General features: G+C 62.1%; 1 protein-coding gene across 1 annotated transcript in view; it reads left to right on the forward strand.

The window, feature by feature from the left end:
• Positions 1 to 22516, forward strand: part of VWC2 (von Willebrand factor C domain containing 2) — a 43101-nt gene that overhangs the window by 10003 nt on the left and 10582 nt on the right. The window contains exon 4 of the mRNA XM_045828889.1: positions 6568 to 6697. Within this exon, the coding sequence (XP_045684845.1) occupies positions 6568 to 6697 (130 nt within the window). The remainder of the gene's footprint in view (positions 1 to 6567; positions 6698 to 22516) is intronic.

Genomic DNA, 22516 nt, shown 5'->3' on the forward strand with positions numbered 1-22516 from the left:
GCGCCCCGTTGGCCCGGCGGGGGCCGTTTGGCGAGGCGTGCAGACACTTTTCGTCATCATGACTCGGGGGGGGGGGAGCGTTACTGACACCTGGGGGGGAGAGGCCGGACAGGTTGCGGACACCCTGCAGGGCGCAGAGCGGCCCCCTGCGGCCGGCGTCAGGTGGGCTGCAGGTGTGGACAGCCGTCGCAGACCAAATGCAGGGGGGTCCCGGGGGGCAATGGCTCGCTGGAGGTGGGGCTCACTCCTCTGGGCTTCCCAGGGGCTGGTGTGTCTTGCACCGAATTTCGAGTCGAGAACTTTGTCTAACAAACAGGAGCTACCATTACCTACAGCTTCTAAACACTCTTGGGGAGTAAAAGTTATCACGGAGGCCAGCTCTCCGTGAGGTCGACTGTGAAACAGGCGGACGCTCCGGAGGCCCCTCCTGGCATCCAGGGCTGTGGGCACAGAAGCCGCCAAGCTCCCGTCAGCCCGGGCGAGGGCTCCGGTGCTGCCACCAGGGACAGAATGCAGAGCCCTGCACCGCGACGGGACGTGACGGCAGCCTCCGGGCGCTCGCTTCGCGGCTGCCGTGGCTCACCAGGCGGCGGGGGGGATGAACAGTGAGGTCCCCTCTCCCAGGCCGGCCGGTCCTCCTGGACGGCCCCCTCGCTGGCCTGCCCCCTCCCTGACCGCCCCCCCCCCCGCCCAGCTCCAAACCAGCCCCAGTTCCACGTCCCGCTGTAAAGGTAACTCGGCACGCTTGCTCGGGGAGGCCGGGAGCAAACCGCCTGCCGACCCAGCTGCAGGCCAGCCGCAGCTCAGATGTGCTGACTTCTGTGACGGTGTCGGGAGCTGGAGCTCCACTGCTGGTCACAGCCCCGCGCGGCTGACAGCTCCGTTCTGGGGACCCGGGGCCCTGCACCGTCACCTCGGCCCGCCGGGGGGTCCGCCACGCTGTCACACACACAGAAATGTCAGCGCTGGGCTGGAAAGGAAACGATTCTGACAAGGCCACTGCCTTTCCCGGGCCCGTGACGAGCAGGGGACGCCGGTGGCCTGGGGCCTAAGCTGTGCTCTGAAGTCCATCTCAGCGCACTCAGGTCCCCTCCCTCGCGCCTGGGGCCTCCAGGAAGCCAAGGAAATGGGCTCATCTTGCTCTTTGGTGGCAGCGAGAGCCGCTGACACAATGCGTGGTTGGCTCTTGGGGACCGGGCCACCTGCCTGTCCCCGTGCAGACAAAGACGGGCCCCTCTCTCGTGAGTGGGCCCTGCAGGGCCTTCTCTGCCCCAGGGTAACAGCCCCTGGAAAGGGGCTCTGGGACCCGGGGAGACCTCTGGTGGTGTCCCGTGGCGATTCCAGAAAGCTGGGGAGGAAGCTCCGCTTCCACGGGAAGCGCGGAGCCGGCAGTGCCCACCGCCTGCCCGGCCGAGGTCCAGCGCCTGCGGGGTAATTGGCCGCCCACGGGCCCCGAGAGCGTCAGCGAGAGGCCGGGCCCTGCCCTCGGCTGGCGTCCGACCAGCGCCCACCTGCCCGCTGGGTGGCTGGGAGTGTCAGCCCTGCTCCTGGAGCCCGGCCGGCCCCGGGCGGAGGCCGCTGGCCCCCTGCTCTGTCGTCTCCCTGCGGCCTGCTCGGACGGCCGCGGGCCGCGGCGCCGTCGGGCGTGCGCGTGGGTCTGTGTCTCGGGAACAGGCGTGCGCGCCGGTTTCGACGTGCCGTTCTCCTTCCCTGCAGTCCGCTCCCTCTCCCCGGGGGCTCACCTCCCCCTTTCCTGTTGGCCGAGTCCCCGGAAGGTTCGGATCCGTGGTCCCCGAGAGATCCCATCCTCCCGCGAGGCCCCCACACCCGCCTGTCAAAGCCGACTCTCGGGGAGATGTTTCAGTTTGATCGCTGACGTGTTCAGGGGGCGCCAGCCTCTGCTTCTCTCTCCCAAGCACCGCTCGTCTGTAACCCTTCGCTCCAACTCGAGCAGAGCAGATGGGTTGAGGTCTTCCCATTGTTTTTGACAGGAGGAGAGTGTCTCTTCCTCTCCCCCCACCCCCCCAGTCTGCTCCAGCTAGATTCGCCCAGTGGGCATCCGGCCCCTTCGGGTTAGGGATCTACGAGTGAGAAAAGTATCTGTTACAGGAATCCGCCCCCTCCCCCAGATCTCAACATCGCCCACGTCCCCAAGGCGGGAGCAGAGAGGCCCCGCCCCGCGTGGGCCCAGGGTCCGGGCAAGCCCTGAGTCTGGCTGCCTGCGGCCTGGGGTCCCTGGGCTCCTCCCCAGCCCCCTCCCCTCGCCCTGCCCAGCTCTGTTTGCTGCAGGCCAGGGCGTGGAGGCCGGGGGCTGGCCACCGTGGGCGCACATCTGAGTCTCCTCCAGAAATAGGGTGCAGGTGGCATCTTAGTCAGCTCCGGCTGCCACACCGGGTGCCGGAGACAGAAGGCCTGAGCAACAGAAACCTACCGCTCCCGGTTCTGGGGGCTGGAAGTCCGAGATCAAGGTGTCCGCGCGGGCGGGGGCTGCAGAGGAACCTTGTCCCCTCTCCCCATGTCTTCACCGGGTGGGGGGACAGCGGAGTGGTCCCCAGCCTCTTCCTCTTCCCAGAGGGGCGCCGGAGCCCGCAAGGGCCCCGCCAGCCTCAGGAGCTGGTCAGGCTCTGAGTGTCTCCCGAAAGCCCCCCCCCCCCCCGTGAACGCCATCCCATGGGGAGTCGGGGCTCCCGGGTGCAGTCTGGGGGAGGCGAGAACATTCGGGGCGCGGCAGGAGGCCAGCGTGCTGGTGTGCGTGGGGTCTGAGGGTCTCCGTCCTCCGGGAGGTGGGCCAGCCTGGAGCTCCGGCCCACGAGCGTCTTCCTCATTCCCGTCCCAGCCTGTTGCCCCCCAGGACAGCCCGGGCAGCACAGCCCGCCTGCACCCCCCACTGACCTCCCCTCCCGGCCCCGCCCCCACCCCCAGCCAGGTGAGCTCCTGCACAACCAACGGGAAGCTGAGGACATCCATCACTCCCGAGGGGGCCTGTGGGTGTGCGGACGGAGGGGCCGGCCGGCACGTGGCCGAACCACGAAGGAGGAGACGCGACTCTGGGGAGAGGAGACAGACAGCCGTGCAGGACGGGGGGCGGACTTGTTTTCTTCCCGAGACTGGAAGCTGACAGCTTCTGGGGACAGTTCTTAATTAAGTCCCTTTGTGTGCAAACCCATTCTCTGACGGAGGATGAAAAGACGAGAGAACAACAAAGGGATCTCTCCGAAGGACGCCAGGGGCAGCGGCTGGGCTGGGGCTGGCCCGCAGCGTGGGGAGGGGCTGGGAGGGGGCTGTGGCGTGACTGTGTCACCCGGGCTCGCGGGGGGCGTGCAGGGGCCCTGGGGGGAGAAGGGGGAGGATCACACAGCACTCAGAGCTGGCTGCTGGGCAGGTGTCTCCCGTCCCCCGGGGCCCGGCCCGCTGCTGCTGCTGCTGCTGCTGCTGCTGCTGCGGCTTTGGAGACAGAAGTCTGAGATGCCCGGAGCTAGTGTGATGAGACAGTTTCAGGTCAGGAACCTGGAGCAGGGCTGGGGAAAGACTGAGTTTGCGGCGGCTGATGGACAGGAAGCTGTGACCTGCATAGAACCTTCCAGACTTCCCGCAGGAGTTTGGCTGGCGAAAGTGGGTGCACCCGTGAAGACAGAGCCTGAGCGGCCGGTGGTCGGGCCGGACCCCGGGCTCAGGCCGCTGCCCCCACTGGCCGTGGGATCCTCGGCAGCCCACCAGCCCTGCAGTGTGGAAGGGGGGTTGCTCCACAAAAAAGTGGCATTGAAAGGCCTGGCTCCTGCGTTTTCCTCCAGCCCCGAATCCCACAGTCCCAGGGCACCAGAAGCCAGTGGGTGACACAGAAGGGGCTTGGTGGCTTCCCGGTAAGCGCCGTGAGCTCAGTGTGGCACTGGGCACGTTCGGGCAGACAGACACGGCAGCTGGAAAGGACGCTTTCGCCACCTGGTGACAAAACTGTGACAACGACTCTGGAAGGCTGCTTGTCCCCCGAGGCCGAGCACGGCGGGGGGGGGGGGGGGGCGCCTGGTGCAGGGTGTCTGCTGGCACAGGGTCCCGGGGGGGGGGCAACGGCACAGCAGGGGCCAGGGTGTGGGTGTCCGCCCTAGAGGGAGGTGCTGGGCGAACCTCGCTGGGGGTGTCCTGGTGTTTGTCACAACCTGCTGTGCAGCTGGTGTTCAGTCGAGCCTTCCTCGTCCCCCTGGTGCCCTGCTCGGTCCCTGGGAGGAGGACAGGGCCCTGCCCTTGCTGGAAAATGGCGGAAGCGGGTGCCGCGGTCTGGCCTCCGGACTGATGCACGGACGGCACAGAGGGGGTCTTCGCTCCCACGCCCCGTTCGCAGGAGGCACGCCCTCTTTGCCCAGCGGGGTGTCTGACCCCCGGGCCCACAGGCGCTGGAGAACAGAGCTTCCCCTCCCGTGCCCAGGGCTCCTCCGGGCCACGTGCCCAGGTCGGACCGGTCCCGAACGTGGATTTGTGGCTGGAGAGTCACCGCGAATGTCCTTCCGTGGTGAGGCGCGCTGTGTCAAGGGCAGGTCGCCACTGGCTGTCAGGAGGCACTGTTATCGTTAGGCGCACCCCCAGGGAAGCTTCTTCGGGGGACAGGGAAGGTTGGAGAAGAGGAAGGGCTGTTTCCCTGACTCCCCAGGCCCCAGCGTGCTTTGGGAGCCCCTGCCGCTGCACCCGGGGAGCGCTCCCCGCAGTGTCCGGAGGCCCTCTGCTCCTGAGCTGCGTGGCGAGGACTCCTCAGCGCGGGGCGTGCCCAGACCCGGGGGCTACGGTGGGGCCAGCTGTTTGCGATCTAAGCAGGTCATGGGAGAGGGCCACCTTCTGCCACAGCCCTAGCTGCGGGAGCCATCTGCCTGCCCCTGGCACCTGGTGGGCGGGGCTCCAGCCATACCTGCGCGGAGGTGAGGGGAGCTGTGAGGAGGGTCCCTGTGACCCAGAATGCCAGGCGGCTGCTCTGAGCCCTGCGTTGTGGCCGGGGCCCAGGCCTGGGCCCCGTGCTGCCGGGGCGGTCTCCTCGGAGGCCCCTCCCTCCTGGGCAGCAAAGGCCCCTCCCTCCTGGGCAGCAGCCACTCTCATTGGCCCCCACGGCCCCAGCCACAGCCAGGCTGGGCTCCAGAGCCCAGCCCACGGGCGGATAGGGGCTGAGCTGGGGGCACTGGGAGCGGGAGGTGGGGTGGTCGGTGGCAGTGGTTCTCAGCTGAGCCACGTGGATGACACCAGGGAGGCTGAGTTGGGAGGCACGTCGGGGTTTAACAGAAAGGGGGTGGGTGACCAGCGCCCCTGCGCTGACACCACAGACGACCCTGGAGGGGGAGGATGTGCGGTGGGTCCAACACAGGCAGGAGCCCGCCCAGCGGTGTCCTGTCCCGGGGGAAGGCCAGCGGTGGGAGCCTTTCCCAGCGCGTGCTGGGCCCTGCAGGCTGCTGCCCGGCGGAGGGGCCGGCCGGGCAGTGAGCTGGGTAGAGCCCGGCACGTCTGTGATGGGGGCCAGGCCGCCAGGGGAGCAGCCCGGGGGGGCTGTCCAGGGGGGGCTCCGCAGGTTGGGGTCGGCGCGACTCCGGGGCCCGGGACTCGAGACCGGAGAGCTCTGCTCTGACAGCTGGGTGCTGGGCCGGGGTCCCGGGACCCTGGTGATCGGACGGGACGCTCGGACGCGGAACCACCTGCCCCCCGTCCAGGCCCCACTTCTGCCTCCGATTGCGGGGTCCCCACGTCCTGTTTCTGCTTTGTCCTGGGCCAGCCCCCGGGGAAGACACACTCGGGTGGTTTTCAGAAGCAGCCGGCCCCGCCCGCCCCGGCCACCGCGGAAGGATCCGGCAGGCCGTGCGCTCTCGGCCTTTGCAGGAATGGCCCCGAGGCTCGACTGGGAAGATCCAGAGGTAGACTCAGGGCCGAGGGCCGCCAAGGACAGCGGGGCCCGGGGAAGCCAGCGCCTGGAGCAGCGGGTCGCACTGGGTGGGGGAGGGTGCTGCCGGCCACCTCGCAGTCTCCGTTTCCTCGTCCGCAGACTCCGCCAGGAATGGTCGTGGGTGCCTCCTCGTTGCCCCGAGGGTTACGTGAGGTCGCGGTCAGACAGCTCCTGGCCAGGGGCCCGGCCCAGAGGGGTGTCGCGGCGTCCCCCGCGCGCCCTTCTCCCTGCGTTCCTAGTCCGCGGTGCTCCTGAGTCGGACGCGGGGGCTGTCCAGGCTGGGCTGGGTGGCACCGGGCAGGTCTGGGAAAGGGGATGTGTCCGCCTGGTGAGCGGCTGGGCGAGGGCCCATGGGACGTGTTATTTCTTTGATATTTCAACAAAAGCCTTTCCTTCAAAACCCCAGTGCGTGGATCACTAAGACCGCTGCCACCTGGCGCTCAGAGGGGCCCTGTGGCCCGTCCCCTGCGGGGCCCGAGGGGGCTTCCTGACCCCGGGACCCTGTGTCCGCGATTTGAAAACCACTTGGCTGGGTAATTTTTTTATGTCCCCAGGACCCTGGGAACCACCACGCGTGTGGGGCGGGGGCGGGGCGGGGCCGCGACCCTGGGCGGCAAGGACGGGACGCGCTGTCTGACCGTGGGCTTCTGTTCCAGGTGTCCCCCTGCGAGAGGTGCCGCTGCGAGGCCAACGGGGAGGTGCTGTGCTCCGTGTCCGCGTGTCCCCAGACGGAGTGCGTGGACCCCGTGTACGAGCCCGACCAGTGCTGCCCCGTCTGCAGGAACGGTAGGTGGGCCGCAGCCCCGCCCCTGCAGGCCGCGGGCACGTGACAGAGCCGCGGGCGGGCGGGCGGGCGGGCGGGCCCCGCCACTGCAGACCGCGGGCACGTGGCAGAGCCGCGGGCGGGCGGGCGGGCGGGCGGGCGGGCCGGGCCCCGCCACTGCAGACTGCGGGCACGTGGCAGAGCCGCGGGCGGGCGGGCCGGGCCCCGCGCCCAGGTGCGCGTGGGCGTGGCCGCCAGGGGCCCCGCGACCGTGGGGAGCTGCGCTGTGGTGAGGCGGGGGTCCTCGGGTGGGTGTGGCACGGGCCCCACAAAGTTCCCTGGGGAGGAATTCAGTTCCCACCTTTGGGGAGAGTTGCTTGTTTTAACTGAACTGTGTTTGTTCTCGCAAAGCAGCTCTTCTCTCTCCCAGACACGTCAGCCGTGCCGGCCGGGTTCATTTACTTTTCATTACGAAGCAAATTAAAACTTGAAACGTAATTGAATATTCTTCACAGGCAAATTAGGCAGGAAGAGGGCCCCCTCCCCTCCCAGGGAGCGCCCGGGGCAGATCAAAGCGGAGTCTGCTCCGGGAACAGGGCTGGCAGGACGTCCTTGACCACGGTTGACAAAGGGGGCACTTCCACGTCTGAATAACGAGAACCAGCCCTTTCATCTGAAGCTCAAGTGCCTCTGGGCCCCACACTCTGAGAGGATCTTTGACAGGCGTGTGCTCCCCGGGAGAAGGGGCCCAGGAGCGAAGGCGGGCAGAGGGGGGTGGGGGGGCAGTTTGGGAAAGCCCATGGGTGCGCCTTGGGGGAGCGCCGGGTGTGGGGACGCGGCCGGGTCTTCAGTCTTCACGCACGTGAGTGTCTTCCCCAGTGAGAGGGGTGGGCCGGCTCCGCACAGCCGCTGGGCCCGGTGCAGGGACTTGGCGGGAGCCACGGGTCGGCTCCGAGAGATGCGAGCAGTCCCCAGCCTGGGCCCCTCCGAGACGGGGTGGGCTGACCTGCGGGCCCTGCCGCTCCTCATGGGCAGGGTCGCCAGCCCAAGGTGGGTGGCCCTGTGCTGTGGACTCTGGAAGTGGCGGACGGTCACCCGGGTTGTTAGGAGCATCCGAGACATTCCTGAGGTTCTGCCCTTGAGCCAGTTAAAGTGGGGTGGGCCGTGGGCGGCACAGGTGCCTCTCCCCAGGGGCACGCAGGAGCCCAGGCTGCCCCACGGCAGCGGTCCGGGAGCTCCTCTGCGGGCTGGCTGCCCCTTGGGGGTGTTAGTGGGAAAGAGGGACGCCGTGAGGTGCGGCCCCTGGGGCTGCGCGGGCAGGTCAGTGTGGACGGGGCTCTTCCGAACACACTCGCAGCCCTGGCCGCGGCCTGGCCGGCCTCCGTGTACTTCGAGGGGTGTCAGGACGGACTGACAGCGGGAGGAGGACTTGGGTTCGGGAAGGAGAGGCGTGCGGAGCAGCTGGCGGTGTGTCGCTGCGGCTGGGGTGGGCGAGCCCGCCGAGCAGCCCACGGAGCTGCGTCCTGTGCGCGGTGACAGCATACGGTGGGCGGACAGCTCACGCCCTGCCCGAGGGTGCGGGTGGACAGAGAGGCTCTCAGTGAGCCCAAGGGCGTTCGGTGAGTGGCTCAGACACGGGGCACTCCCACGTCGGGCGTCTCCAGGGTCCAGGACACTGCGTGTTCTCGTCCGCTACGGTGAGAGGCAGCGCTTTGGCGTCCGATGGGCGGGGAGTCCTCGCTCGGATGTTTACAAAGACGGGAGACGTGGCCTCACTCCCTGAGGGCTCTCTCAGCCCTAAAACGCTGCGGCAGTTGCGGGCCCGCGGAGGAGCCGAAGGAGCTGTCCCGTGAACAGCTGTGCGCCCCTCGCTGTGTGTGCCTGCGGTCAGCGTGCCACCGCGTCCGCCTTGCCTCCCTCGCCCTCTGTCCCCCGGGGCTCCCTGTGTCTCCCCGTCACGACTGGCACCACCTCTGTGCCCACTCACGGTCTCCCACAGATCTCACAGGGTGCCGCCTCTTGACTCCCCCCGCACGACACCCCCTGAGGAAGCTCCGGACGTCTCCGCACTTACGTTTGCTCTCGGGGTAGATTCCTCTCGGGGTCTAGGGTCGGGTAGCTGTGTCAGGAACTACTGGAATTCCTGTTTTAAAGATTTATTTATTTATTTTTAGAGAATGGGGAAGGGAGGGAGAAAGAGAGGGAGAGAAACATCCATGTGTGGTTGCCTCTCAAGCTCCCCCTACTGGGGACCTGGCCCACAACCCAGACATGGACTCTGACTGGGAATCGAACCGGTGACCCTTTGGTTCCCAGGCCAGGGCTCAATCCACTGAGCCACACCAGCCAAGGGCTGGAATTAATTCCTTATCGTGTGTGGATAGGCTAACATTTTGTAAGGACTTAAACTCGCGTATTTCCATTTGTAGTCAGTTTATGTCATAAAGATGTGATTTTTTTGAATAAGCAAAACACGTTTGAAAGCGCCGTTTGTATGAATAAGGTCTACTCCGAAACTCGCGGGACGTTTACCCCAGGCGCTGACGGTGTGGAGAGAGAGGAAGTGGTTCTTGCCCGGAGATCAAACTCCCAGAGGCTGTCCCGTGGCTGCTGTCCTTTGAGGAAGAGCAGGGGTGAAGGAAAGGGGGGTTGGGTGCCTTATTAGGAGGATGGGGCCCCGGCTGATGTGGCCCACTGGACTGAGTGCCAGCCTGAGACACAGATGGTCGCCAGTTCGATTCCCAGTCAGGGAACGTGCCTAGGATGCAGGCCAGGTGCCCAGTAGGGGACGCTCGAGAGACAACCACACATGGATGTTTCTCTCCCTCTCTCTTTTCCTCCCTTCCCCCTCTCTAGAAATAAACAAATAAAAATTTCTAAAGAAGGAAGATGGGTAGTTTTAAAAAAAACTGTGTTCGAGAAGGATTACAGATTACAGAAGGATTTGTATTAAAAGGTTTGACCTAATGCCATCATAGTGTCAACAGCCTCAAATGTTCAGGACGACGACGACGACCAGGAACGAACCTCAGTGTGTCCATGCTCGTCCGTCCCGTTGAGTCTCGTGAGAACGTGCTCAGCAGAGAGCCGTCGGCGTTCAGCCGTCTCCGGTTATCGAGTGTTCTGACCTTGGGGGGGCACACGGCGTCTGGGATTCTTAGTAAAATATCTATCTGCTCGGGAAATGAAAACAGCTTCCATCAGCACCGAATGCTCGGCAGTAACCAACCAAACAATTTATGGCGGTCCCACCGTGCCCCTCACACACACACACACACGTTTTCGTGAAAAAACAACTACATGTTTGATAGATCGCAGACTTTGAGACACCCAGAACGGTGCCCAGTGTGAGATTAAATGCTCGGGCAGGCGGAGCGTGGACGGACTGTGAAGGGTGTTACCTGCTGACCTCGGGGCCGGGACTGACCCCCACACTCGGAGCTCTGGGCCTGGGGCGCTAGGCAGCTCCCCCTCCCGACAGGAGGAAAATTGCCGCCCGGCTGCCAGCTGCCAGAGTCACTCCCCTCAAAGCAGCGAAAGAAAGCCGGAGCCCGAGAATGCCCGGAATATAAATAAATGATCACCGACGAAACACAGCGTAATGTATTCACTGTGTTGACTCGCACGGCTTGATCTCACCCTGACTCCTGTTTGGTAGGAAGGACGTTTGGGGGCACGCCTGCCTTTTCTGTTATTGTTATTGTCCTCAGTTACAGGAAGGGGGGGGGCATTACACCGACTTCCGAGGTGTCGGGTTCTCTCTGGGGATGGGCTCAGCGGCGCGGTGGGGAGATTCCTTCAGCTGCCCCTCCGCCCTCGGGGCCCTGGGAGTGGGGGAGAGCTGGTCTTCGTTCTGCGAGTGCCCCCGGTGGCGCCATGGTCTGCGCGCCGGGCCGGGAGCCGGGGGTGGGGCGTGCTGCGGGGCCGAACCCGACCAGCGAGCGCACACTAGGACATCACTGGGGTTCACGGTGGCCCCCGGACACCCCGGCGACGAGCACTGTGCACCCCCCTCCGGCCTCGGTGCCGCCCGGGGGCCGTCAGTCTCAGGTTCATTTCCACGGGAAGCGAGTGTGGCCGTGCTGTTGGAGGACCGTGGAAACTCTTCTAACGTTTTAGAGATAAACACCGAGAACCCACAATATTAGAAGCAGCCGTGTGGGCAATGTGTGAGACGCACCAGATAGGGTTGTTCGGTTTTCCTTTCAAGGAGCAGATAAGAGGATGATTAAATTGCAGGTAGTGGACACACTGCAGTGCGGGGTGTGTCTGAGCGTGTGTGTGTGTGCATACACACGTGTGTGGCTCACACGCGACCCTGCTCACGAGGGAAGGCCGGCTCCCGTTCGGCCTCGCTGTGGGGTCTCCCTGAAGCTGCAGCCGCCGCCCAGCGGGCCACACTGCTGGCAGTGCACGGCGGCAGCCCACGTGCTCGGGAAAGGTGCATGCAGTGTGCGCGTGTGCTCCGTGACTGAGTGCGCCCAACCCGCCACACACGGGGGAGCGACGAGGGAGGAAGGGGAATCTCGTGGGCCGCCCCCTCCCTCTGGGCCCCGGGGGCCTGCTCCTGGACCCGCCGCTCAGAGGACGCGCTTTCCGGCTCAAAGCAGGGCCGCTCTGCGACAGGGCTTGTCCTCGGTGCGGAGACGTGCGAAACATTTAAAAAGAAACGGACTCCCTGCTTTAGAGAAATTAGCTCGGGGTTAATCCGAATTAGATAGAGATACGTTGAGGTGCGTATTTTCATTCTAGAACAATCACTAAGGACGTCGCCGGGGGAGGTTCACACGGCACAGGGTTCGCTTTGTATCCTGACGCGGGAACCGTGGGTGCGACGTGACTCAGCGTGCTCTTCCGTTCTTTTGTTGAACTTGTGGTCCTCGTTCCAGTTTTTTGGAGAGGAGCGTGTGCATGTGTGTGTGTGTGTGTATACACGCACGTGCACGTGTATGTTGCTTTTGTACGGCAGTGAGGCCCTCGCTACCAGCTTCACCGCGGTGCAGAGAGAAACGGCCCTCGTGGTTCCCATCCCGTGAGCTGGGGACTGGAGGGGGCGTGGCCCCGCCAACGGTCGGGGTGTGCTGCGTCTTGTGGACCCTGCGGGCAGCAGCGAGGGCGGAGGAGGACCGAGAGGAAGGCTGCGGGCAGCCTCACCCTGTGTGTGGCCTTCGTTCGCCTTTGGACGTGGCGTTAGCACAAACTCCCGGGAGAGACAGGCCAGGGTCAAGGCCGGAGCATGTCCGTGGTCCCGGTACTGAGCACCGGGCCGTTTCTCAAAAGCCTTCACGCACTGACACAGTCTCTGGCTTTTTCATGAACTCGCCAACCTTTCGTCGTTAACCTACGCAACGTGGTGCCCGCTGTTTCCATATGCAGCGCCGAACCGTTAAAATATCTCCGAGGCACTTTCTCCCGCAGTGTGTTGCCCTTGTCTGCATTTCTAGGGGGGTCCCTTTGACCAGAACTTAAACGGCCCTCGGTGTCTGAAGGGCCCGGGTGTGGGAAGCTGTCGCCGGCTGCCCCGTAGCTGGTAGAGCAACGACGCCTTGGGAGGAAGAGCTGGAGAAGCAGCTGGAGTTCTTCAGGTGCCCTTTCCAGGAAGCCCTGACTTTGCACCACGCACACCGCGTGCCGCCAAGGTCTGCCCCGCTGTGGTCGGCGGACGAGGCTGCGGCCACGTCTGCCCTCCGGGAGACGGCCTGCCCACGCTCCGTGGCCGTCACCCGTCTGCTCGCGCCCTGGGGTCAGCACGCGGCGGTGCGGACGTCTGCAGCCTGGGCCTGTCCCCAGCCACGGGGAAGGCCGTCGTCGTCACGCGAGGGGATGACGCTGTGCATCCCAGCTCGGGCGGGTAGCTTCGCCGCGTCCCCAGCGAGATCCGTGGGGCCATTACCCGAGGTGCCTTGAGTTAACCCTCCAAACCCTCGGCAGGGACGCCTTCGGGAGAGATGAGCTGTCAGCGGAGACGCCTGAAGACAGACACCGCTGCCCTTGCCCCCCCCCCAGTCTATCCTGTCCCGGGAGAACCAGCCAGAAGCGTTCTTAGCGAGGGCTCCCCGCGGCCTCTGTTCCTGTGTCCGAGGAAGGGAAGACGTCCTCTTCGCAGATCAGAGGATGCGTCTGCTCCCGGCAGCCCCCAGGCCCGAGTCTGCCTCCCCCGGGGACACGAACTGCGGGGAAGGAAGGGCCATCGCCCTGGGGCGGGGGGCGGTGTCCACGCGGCGCCCGTCCTGGAAATTGCGTCTCAGGTTTTTCAAGCGCGGTGCAGCTGGGTGAGGCACACAGCTGCGCACTGACGCGATCGCCGGCCACACCTGCTCAGACGTGCTCGCAGGCTGGGGCCCAAGTTCAGGGGCAGCCGCCTCTAGGCTGGGCCGGCCGAGGTGGAGAGTCACTCAGGGCCACAGGCCTGCGACTCTTCGACACGAAGGCGTAACCGTCTCAGATGGCTTTGCTCAGCGGGCCATTTCAGATGCCCAGAAAGAGTGGTTTTCTCTTAACCTGGTTCATTCCTGGGTTTTCTGGTTTCTCTCTGTCTCAGTTGCACACACCAGTCGTTCAGGGCGCTGATGAGACCAGCACTTCAAACAAGGTAAACACACACACACTCTCTGAGCTCGCACAGAGGGCACGCCCCAGGCCACCCTCCCCTGATGAGGATGGAGAGGCGGAAAATCCAGGTGGGGAGGGCCTGGGCATCCCCAAGCCGGCCTGGAGCTGGGGGCAGGGGGCTGGCTCTGGTCCCACCCACTGCCCTTCCTACTGGGTCCCCAGGGGGTCCCCAGGCACATCCGGGCCTCACTTCCCTCATTTGCAGAAGGAGGAGATGAAATGGGAGAGAATACCCATAAGCCTGCCTTTAAAAAGGGGTGTGTGTGTGTGTATATATATATGCACAAGGTCTGTCCGGAAAAGCCCAGCTACTGTTAGTGTAGAAAGAATGGTTTGCATGACCTCGGTGTCACCTGGCAGCCACGGAGAGTGGACTGGAATGCACCTGTGTGAACAATGATGACTTCACTGTACTGGTCAGTGGGGGCAGTAGACACTGTTGATGAGCAAGTGCACTGTGTGGCCGTCACATTCAAAATGACTGAGCGAGTAGAGCAACGATCCTGCGTCAGATTTTTCATTAAGCTTGAACATTCCTCTGTGGAAACTATTTGGGTGATTCAGAGGCTGCAGCTGTGGGCAATGGGTGACTGGCAGCTTCATCACGACAACGCGCCCACTCATGTATTATATCTCGTGCGGAGTTTTTTGGTGAAATATTAAATCACCCAGGTGACTCCGCCCCTCTACAGCCCAGATTTGGCACCCTGTGACTTCTGGCTTTTCCCAAAACTAAAATCACCTTCGAAAGGGAAGAGATTCCAGACCGTTGATGACATTCAGGAAAATACGATGGGGCAGCTGATGGTGGCTGGGAGAGCTGGGTGACGTCCCCGGGTGCCTGCTTTGAAGGGGACCGAGGTGTCACTGTCCCGTGTACAATATTTCTTTTATCTTCTTCAATAAATGTCTCTATTTTTCATAATGCATGGCTCGATACTTTCTGGGCAGACCTCATATATGTATTTATTTTCAAGGAAATACCTTAGCAAATAGAATTAATGTGATTAATATTCACAAAACGTGTCTCACATTTCCCCCTAAAAAGTTGAAATTCATTTATCTTCTAAAAATTAGGTGTTCGGGCCCCTCACACGGGCCCCTTGGAAAGGCTCAGCACGCACTGCCTCCCGCCTGTCCCCAGAGCCCTCTGCCCCGCACCCCCAGTCTGTCCCCACGCGGACTCCACCCCGAGCTGCGGCCACACCGCCCCCCGGGCGCTCGCACCGCCCACCGGGAGTGCTCTCCCAGAGCTCCGCCCGTGTTCAGCTGCCGGTGCCCGTGTCCGTCTCCTGCTGTATGGGTGAGGTGCTCCCACCTCCTGTTCATGGGATGCGCCATGGGCACCCCCCCCGACTGTGCGCTCTGCCCCCCCCAGGAGTAACCATGTTGACCTGTGTTCCCAGGTGGCAGGAGCGGCCCCACGGCTGGGGGACAGAGCATGCTCATTTCCTACCCCGGTTGTCCCCTGGCACGTCCTCATGGGGGCTGTGGGGACTGCAAAGCAAAATGAAATCTTTCCTCAAGTATTTCCAAGGTTGCCATTTTTTTCCTAAATAAAATGAGCTGAGAGAGACCGAGGTTCCCGTCCTGTCTGGGAGGCAGCAGCCCAACCCAGCCCCCCGAATCCCCGCAGGGAGGTCTGCCCTTTCGGCTCCTGTGAGGACCTTTGGGACCCACGGCCCCCCCGGCGCCCCGGGCTCTGGCCCTCCCGGAGCACCGTCACCGGGGTGCCCGGGGCTCCGTGTCCGGATTCAGGGCGAGGATGATGAAGATGCCCGGCTGGTTCCCGCCGGCCCGGGAGCCACGGGCGCCCGAGGCGAGGGCCCTGCGCTGAGATTTCACGGGCAGCTCGGGGATAAAAGGATATCGGTTTCAACAAAATCAATTCTCAGTCAGCCTGGCCCGGCTTTAGAGGGCCTTCGCAAAGGAAGCACATTTATCTTTAAAAAATTAAAATGAAATCCAGTGCCCGCCAGGAGGTCTTTCACCTGCTTGGGAAGAGTCTCACTGCTGATGTTTGCGCCACAGTTTCTGGTGCAGCTGACGAGAGTCTGGGGTCTGTCTTGTGCCCCGAGGGAGCGCACGCGTGTTCAAACAACACACACGCACGTTCAAGCGCACATACTTGCTTGAACACGCGTGCTGGGAGTGGAGAGGAGAGCTCGCCGCGTGACATCGGCCGTCCCCGCCGCCCAGGTTTACCGCGCCCTCGTGTGCCTAACTCCTCTGGCAAAATCCCATCACTGGGAATTGCTAACAAGAGGACAGTTGGCGATCAGACCCCGGAGAGGCAGCCCCAGTCTCGGCGGGGACGTGGGCAGGTCGGGTCCCCGGGGAGGTCAGGGTGAGGACAGGGGACACCGGTCCGGAGCCAGAGCCGGAGGCGGGGCCTCCCAGACAGGCTCTGAGTGAAGACCTCCACCTGGCCGCTCACGGCTCCATCAGCACTGTCCTCCCAAACAAACAAAGAGGAATGACATGAGGGGGAAGGTAAACGTTTAGCAAACCTGTCGTATTGATTCTCTGTTTCACGGGGCCGCTGATGCTGGACTTGGAATTTGCAGAGAGTTTGTCTCGCCGTGGGCGGGGGAGGCGGTGGACACATGAAGGAGAAACACACGTCTGCTCAGGGGCCTCGGCTTCTCGGCCACGGGTCGGCCGCACGCGGAGGGCCGTCCCAAGACAGCGACCGAGCACGCGTGACCCTGGAAGAGGTGCCTACCTCCCCGCCACTCTGAGCCACAGACTCTCGGTGCGAGCCACTCACTCTCGACGAGCTCCCCTCTTGTTCAATGGCAGGGCTCTCGTGTTTGCGCAAAAGTAGGCACGAGTCTCGGATTGTTGGCCGTAACCGCAGAAGAAAGACATACCAGGAAATGAATGTTGGTTTTATATCAGCCTCTCATGTACTTCAGGTAGGGAATCAATTCAGTTATTTGCCAAAAACAAAGTCGGGTTGTTGTTTTTTTAAAAAATTCAATGCCTGGAATCAAAACAAAGCTTCTGGAAGCTGAGTTCATCAATGGTAGAGTGCCCAGTGCTGGTGTCAATGCCGTTTGAGAGGCATGTTTGAAAGTCCAGCGTTGACTGTAAAACTGCTTCACGACTGAGCCTGTGCGTCAGCTTCGGTCACAGCGGACCCCCCAGCAGCAACGCGACCTCACTGGCCTCGGGGGCCGGTGGAGGGAAATGCATTTCAGGTGTGTGCGGGGCACGCAATCACCCCCAAACGAAGGTATCCTAGAAGTAAACATCAAAGCGATAATCGCCAAAAACTTTAAAATATCTTTACAAACATGTCTTTTTGTGAATAAAAAAAAATTCGGCTTGCCCAGCCTCAGTGGCTCAGTTGGTTGGAGCGTCGTCCTCTACCCCAAAGGCTGTGGGTTCAATCCCTGGTCGGGGCGCATGCAGGAGGCAAGTGATCCATGTTTCTCTCTCACATTGATGTTTGTTTTTTCTCTCTCTTTCTCTACTTTTCTCTCTAAAATCCATAAACATGTCCTGGGTGAGGATTTAAAAAAGTCCTCAGCCTCACGGCTGTGCCCCGTGTCCGGCCAGACTTTCTCTAGAGACAGCCAGCACTTGGGAGGCCCGGTTGGCGTCGGCCCGCGTGCCGCGCCAGGGGCTCTGGCTCATTTCCGTGAGCGGATTCTCTGTGTCTAGGCTGCCTGCTGCACACCAGTCAGAACTCTTTAGTCCCGGCATCCAGCAAATAGAGCAGACCCCTTCAGCTTCACAGGCTCTAGAAAGTTACCGTTGTTGAGAGAGAACTTGCAAGCAGAGGGCACCAACCCACGACCGGCCTGTACAGGTGTCTCAGACTTAGTTTCAAACTGTATTCTTGCGTTTTGGAATGCACCAGTTTGGGGGAGGAAGATTTCGATTGAACTCCTACATTTAATTGGATCTGTAGGTATTCTTTTTTTAAAATAAATTTTTATTGTTACTTCTTTAACGAAGGACGAAGTTGGGAAGGTCTGTGATTTTCCCAACGTCTAAATTGAGCAAACACACAACACTCAGACGCAGGGACCACTTGCTCGGTGAGTCTCGTCTTACAAGGCGTTTGTCAAGGGGAGTTCCTGTCCAGCGTGGCAGCGACCGTGCCCGTGGCAGCGACCGTGCCCCCGGCCGCACCAGGTGTATCCGCGGACACAGCGTCGAAAACCCAGGATGCCTTCCGCGGGCAGACGTGCTGAGTTCACCGAGTGACACGGCGTCTTCAGAGAGAGGACCTTCTCAACTGAGACTCTGCTCCTCAGAGGAGTCAGTTTAACGGGCCAACGACTCCAAACTGGCTCTGCAGCCCCGGAAACGTCTGGGTTTGGAGCGCTACTGCGCGGGGTTCGTGGGCCACCGTGCGGGGAGCAGACGCCTCGCCCAGACGCACGACTGCGGCCTGTCTCTGCGTGTGTTCCCGTCTCCCTCGCGTCTCTCAGGGACGTCCCACAGTTTCTGTTTCACGGGACCAACCTGATAATTCGTTAGTCCGGTTCCTCGTGTTGTTTTTTCTAGTGTTCGATGGAAGTGTTTCCTTCATTTCATCTGTCAGTTCTTCGCTGCTCAACATTGAAACACACTGGGTTTTTGCTTGTTAATCTTGCATCTTCCTGACCCCTGAATAACCAAATGTACAGGACTTTCTGCCTTTATTTCTTCAATTACTTTTCTGCTGCTTTTACTCTTTCTCATTCTTCTTGGATTCCCAGCACCCGTGTGAAGATTTCTTATCTTCTCCCACACACCTTTGAGGAGCCGCTCACTTTTCCTTGTCTTTTTTCTTTCTGTTTGCTTATTAGATACTTTGTTTGGATATACGTTCAAGTTTAGTGATTCTTTCTCCTGCCCTCTCTAACCTGACGTTGAGTTCATCTAGTGATATATTTTTAACTTTCAGTTTTTGGACTTTTCAGCTGTAGGAATCCCTCTCCATTTCTAAAATAATTTTCTGTTTTTTTCTCTTATATGTTCGTTCATTAAGTTTCACGGAGAGTGTATTTTTAAAAAACCTTGATGCACACCTTACCGGCTGCTTTGATAAAGGCGTCTGTGGAGTCTAGCATCTAGACTGCCTCTGAGTTCGTTTCTTTGGTCCTTTTTCTTCAGCGTGGGGCAGACATGTTTGTTGGTGTTTCTTTCTGTGGCTCCTAATTTGTGTATAAAGATGATACATTTTAGAGACGATGCTCTGCAACTCTGCATCCGGTCGTTTCTTCATGGGACGGATGCCTCCCTGCCCCAGCGGGCACCGGGCTCACCGGGACTCTCACTGTCAGCACGGACCCCGCCGCCCCCACCGCCGTGGGGTGCAGCTGCATCGCCCGGCGCTGGCACCTCCAGCTTCTCCTTTTTCGGCTCACATCACACCCCTTGGGGTCTCACGGGCCTGTGCGCTTCACTGGCCAGCCACGTGCCGGTACAGGGTGTGCTAGAATCCAGGCCCTGCCCACCTCTCCATTTCCTTGCTTCCAAGTTCCTCTTCCCCCTCTGCAGCCTCGCTGCCCTTGAACCTGTGGTGTCTGACGCCTCCCGCCAGTACGGCCCCAGCGTCCTCTGCACCGACTCTGGGAAGCCGACGTGGTCCCCAGAACAGCATCTGCCCGGATGCCGCTTGGTGGGCACACTCGGGCTTCCACGGATGGATGGACTCCTCTCCCCTTTGCCCCAGGGTTTGGCTGGCAGCCGACTGTTCACCGCACGGGCGTGCGGGGGGACAGACGGAGCCGCCAGGGCCGCCGTCGGGGAGTGCGCACAGACCGCGCCTCACCTGTCCCGGAGGAAAAAGCCTTGGCGTGGTTATTTTTGCTGGGAGAAGAAATCCTGCTGAAATTATATGCTGTTTAGATATTAATGGAAATAAATATTACGTGCCAGGACCAGTGATAAGTATCAATACATTTCACGCTCTGCAAACCGGTTCGGAAACTCGAGCGGCCCCGCGTGAGAAGTCTCTGGCGCCTCTCTGGGCCCCCGGACGGACCCGACGGCCCGCTGGAAGTCTGGACGACGCCGTCACAGGAGCTGGCTGACGGAGCCTGAGGCAGGGCAGTAGATCTACCATGCAAACACACACACACGTGCATTTTTAAACAAGCATTACTGCCTGGCGGTAAAGTTAACATCGCTTGAACTCTGTATGTTTTTCTGGGTAAAACTCTCATCTTTGGGCAGTCAGGAAAAATTGGTTTATCCACAATTATGTGTGTCTTGGTCTTACGCTCACTCTCCAGGGTACACATCTCATCCTTTTAACCTTCCCAGGTTTTCATATAACATTTAATACATTTTTAAGCGTCTTTACTATTTCTCGTCCAGCTTGCTGCTTCATGCGCTCGTGACGCAATTACGCATCTCCGATTCCAGGGGCGTTTTTCTGCAGAGCTCGCATTTCTGCCCGTTCAGATTTTATGTCCTCTTCAGCATCCTTGGGTTTTTACAGCCCTCGCCGACACTTTTACACTCAGGCAGTGGCGGCAAGCTCTGTCCGTCCCAGAACGCCAGGGCATGCAATTCGATTTTAAGTGGTTTTATTTTTATCATTAGCAAAGTCGTTGGACCGACTTGAAATGTATTTTCATTCATCTCGAGTGCCTCAGTGTCTTTTTTTTTTTTTTTTCCGGAAGAGTCCGGCGCATTTCAGGACTTCACTCGCCCGAGCGCCGCGTCCCCGCACGTCCAGCACCGTCGCTGCCGGAGCGGTGACTTCCTTTCTCCTCCGTGTGAGAGAGGAAACCGCATGGGATTAAGTTTGTTTTCTGGGACGTTATCACGTTCAGAAGAAAGTTGCCTTTGTTTTTTCTGCCGTTCTCACCATCACGCTGCTTGCTAGCAGCTGGCGTCACTCAGGGGGTCCCCCGGTGCGAGAGGGACAGTCCCAGGCCCCCTCCCTCTGTGCCCATGGCCCGAGGCCCCCTCGCCTCCCCCTCACACTAAGCGCCTTCTGCGGGGGGGGGGGCGTTGGGACGTCCCCCTGGACACCCCCAACACTGTCACCCTCTGGTCTTCCGTGACACAGTGCCGTCCTTCCCCCACGCTGCTCTCTGAACCTGCGTTCACGGCGAGACTTGTCTGCAAAGTTCTCATCAAGCCGCTACTGCAGCATAATGTACGGACAGTGAAAGGCGCAGGTCTTAATCGCCCAGTTCACATTCTCGTGATCACGAGCATCCCACCACCCTGGTGCACGTCTAAGCGCCACCCCGGACCGTGTCTTCCTGCCCCTGACCGCTCGGGCCCTGCCCACCCCGCTCAGCGGAGGGACCCGCCTCCGACCTCCGACCTCCGTCTCCGGAGGGAAGTCCGGTGACCCTGGACTTCCCGTGCGTGCGTGGAGCCGCACGCGGGACGTTCGCGTCCGGCGTCAGGCACCGACCCGGTGGTTCTGAGACCCGCCCGTGCGCCGGGCTTGTTGGCGTTTGGCTCCTCTCCTGGCCGAGTGGTCCGTCCATCCGCGCGTCCGCCCGTCCGTCCGTCCGTCCCTCCGCCCGCCCAGGGGCGACGTCCGTGTCGCACACACCGCCCGCCGCGCCCGTGTCCGTGCGGTCCCTCCGCGCACCACCAGGTGAGCAACAGGGGCGGGGCCCGAGTCACAGGCTGCAAGACACCGACCACGGTCAGAGTGCGCCGTGCTACACGCGCACGGACAACGAGTGGTGCCGACCCTCCTCCCCAGCAGCACGGGGCAGCCCGGCAGCTCCTCGGCAGGGCTGCCCGTCCCCGACCATGCCCCGCCCCCCCCACACTCCGTGAGCTCCTGGGGAAGGGCGGGAGCGGGGTGCTCACCGCCCCCCCCCCCGCGGCTGGCGGCTCTGCGGCCTCACGCACCAGGCGCCCGGATGCACGGCCACCAGCGCTGGCGAGCGGGGGCTGCCTCCTGGCCGGTCACCGTGCCGGCCCTGCACCCGTGTCCCCTCTCTCGGAAGGCGCAGCGCTCTCTGGCTGCGGCCGCCTGGGCCCTCTGCCCCCTCGGCTCTCTGGAGGTGGGTGCACAATGGACGGCAGCAAACCCCGCTCTGCTCTGGGAGGGTGCCTGGCTGCTGCTCCTCGGGGTTGGGGGGGGCGCCTGTCCCTTGAGATGTCCCTTGAGACGGGTGTGCCCCCGCAGCAGCGCCTGGGCGACCTCACGGGGAGACCGTCAGCCAGCCCTCGGGCTGTCATTTTTCTGGTCAGTCTGCTCTCAGGTCTCCGTGGCTGCTGGTGGCGGTTTTTACACCCGAGTGCTGTGTTTACAGGCTTCTCGCGTGGCATCCGGCCACGGGGACATTGCCCTTCTGACTCCAGACCGCAGTTGGCCTTACGGGGGTGTCGGGGGGCGGGGGGAGGGATGGCACCGGTAGCAGCGACTTTCTTTCTTGTGACCGTCCGGCTCTGCTCTCCCCGCTCCAGAGCCCGCAGGAGGGGGTCTGAGGCATTCCCCTGCCCTTCTGTCCTAGTGAGTCGTCGGATACGTGTGTATTTTCACAGTGAAAAGTATCTTCGGTAAGTGGGATTCTCCGAACGGAAGAGAGGCCGTTCCCCGAAGAACCACTCCTGCGCGCGCCGGTGCCGAGAGGTGCTGGAGCTCTCCGAGGCCTCTGGTTTCTTGGTGTCGTCCCCTGTGGAACTGACTGGGCGTGACCTCAAAATGTGCGTGTCCCCCCTTTGCAACCATCGGGATTCCTGTCCGCTCGGCTGCCGACACTGTTTCGGGGCCGGCGCGTCTCTGACATGGTGCGCTCAGGAGGCCTCCCTCTCTCTGGAAGGTTCTCCAGTCCCCGAGCGCTCGCCGGACACTCTGCCGCTCACCACCCCTGGGGCGGCGTTGCACGCTGGCCGCTTCCTCCAGGGAGGCCTCTGTCCAGAACACGTGCACTGAGTCCCATGTTTGGTCCCGACTGTGCGTGCTGGTGCAAGGCTGGGTGGGCAGACATCGGGGTGCAGTTTTCCCACACGCGGGGGGCGGGGTGCAGCGTGAAAAACAGGGTTAGAAATTGTTGGGGAATTCCCAGCTGCCCCAGACACTTGACCGGCAGCCCTCTGCCGACCGCTGCGGTGGGGGAGCGCCCAGGGCGGATGCAGCTGGACTCCGGCGCCGGCCGAGGGGAGGGCGCGTGTAACGGGAGGAGAGGCGGAGCACGTGGGGGCCCCGGGAGTGGGGGAGCGGTGGGGACAGGGAGGGGACAGGCTGCGAGGAGCGGAAAGCACAGGAGGGTGCCAACGTGCTGCCCCCAACGATGATTTGGGGG

The sequence above is a fragment of the Phyllostomus hastatus genome, unplaced genomic scaffold, assembly GCF_019186645.2.
Source record: "Phyllostomus hastatus isolate PE091 unplaced genomic scaffold, TTU_PhHast_1.1 phas_scaffold_78, whole genome shotgun sequence".
Classification (NCBI taxonomy): domain Eukaryota; kingdom Metazoa; phylum Chordata; class Mammalia; order Chiroptera; family Phyllostomidae; genus Phyllostomus; species Phyllostomus hastatus.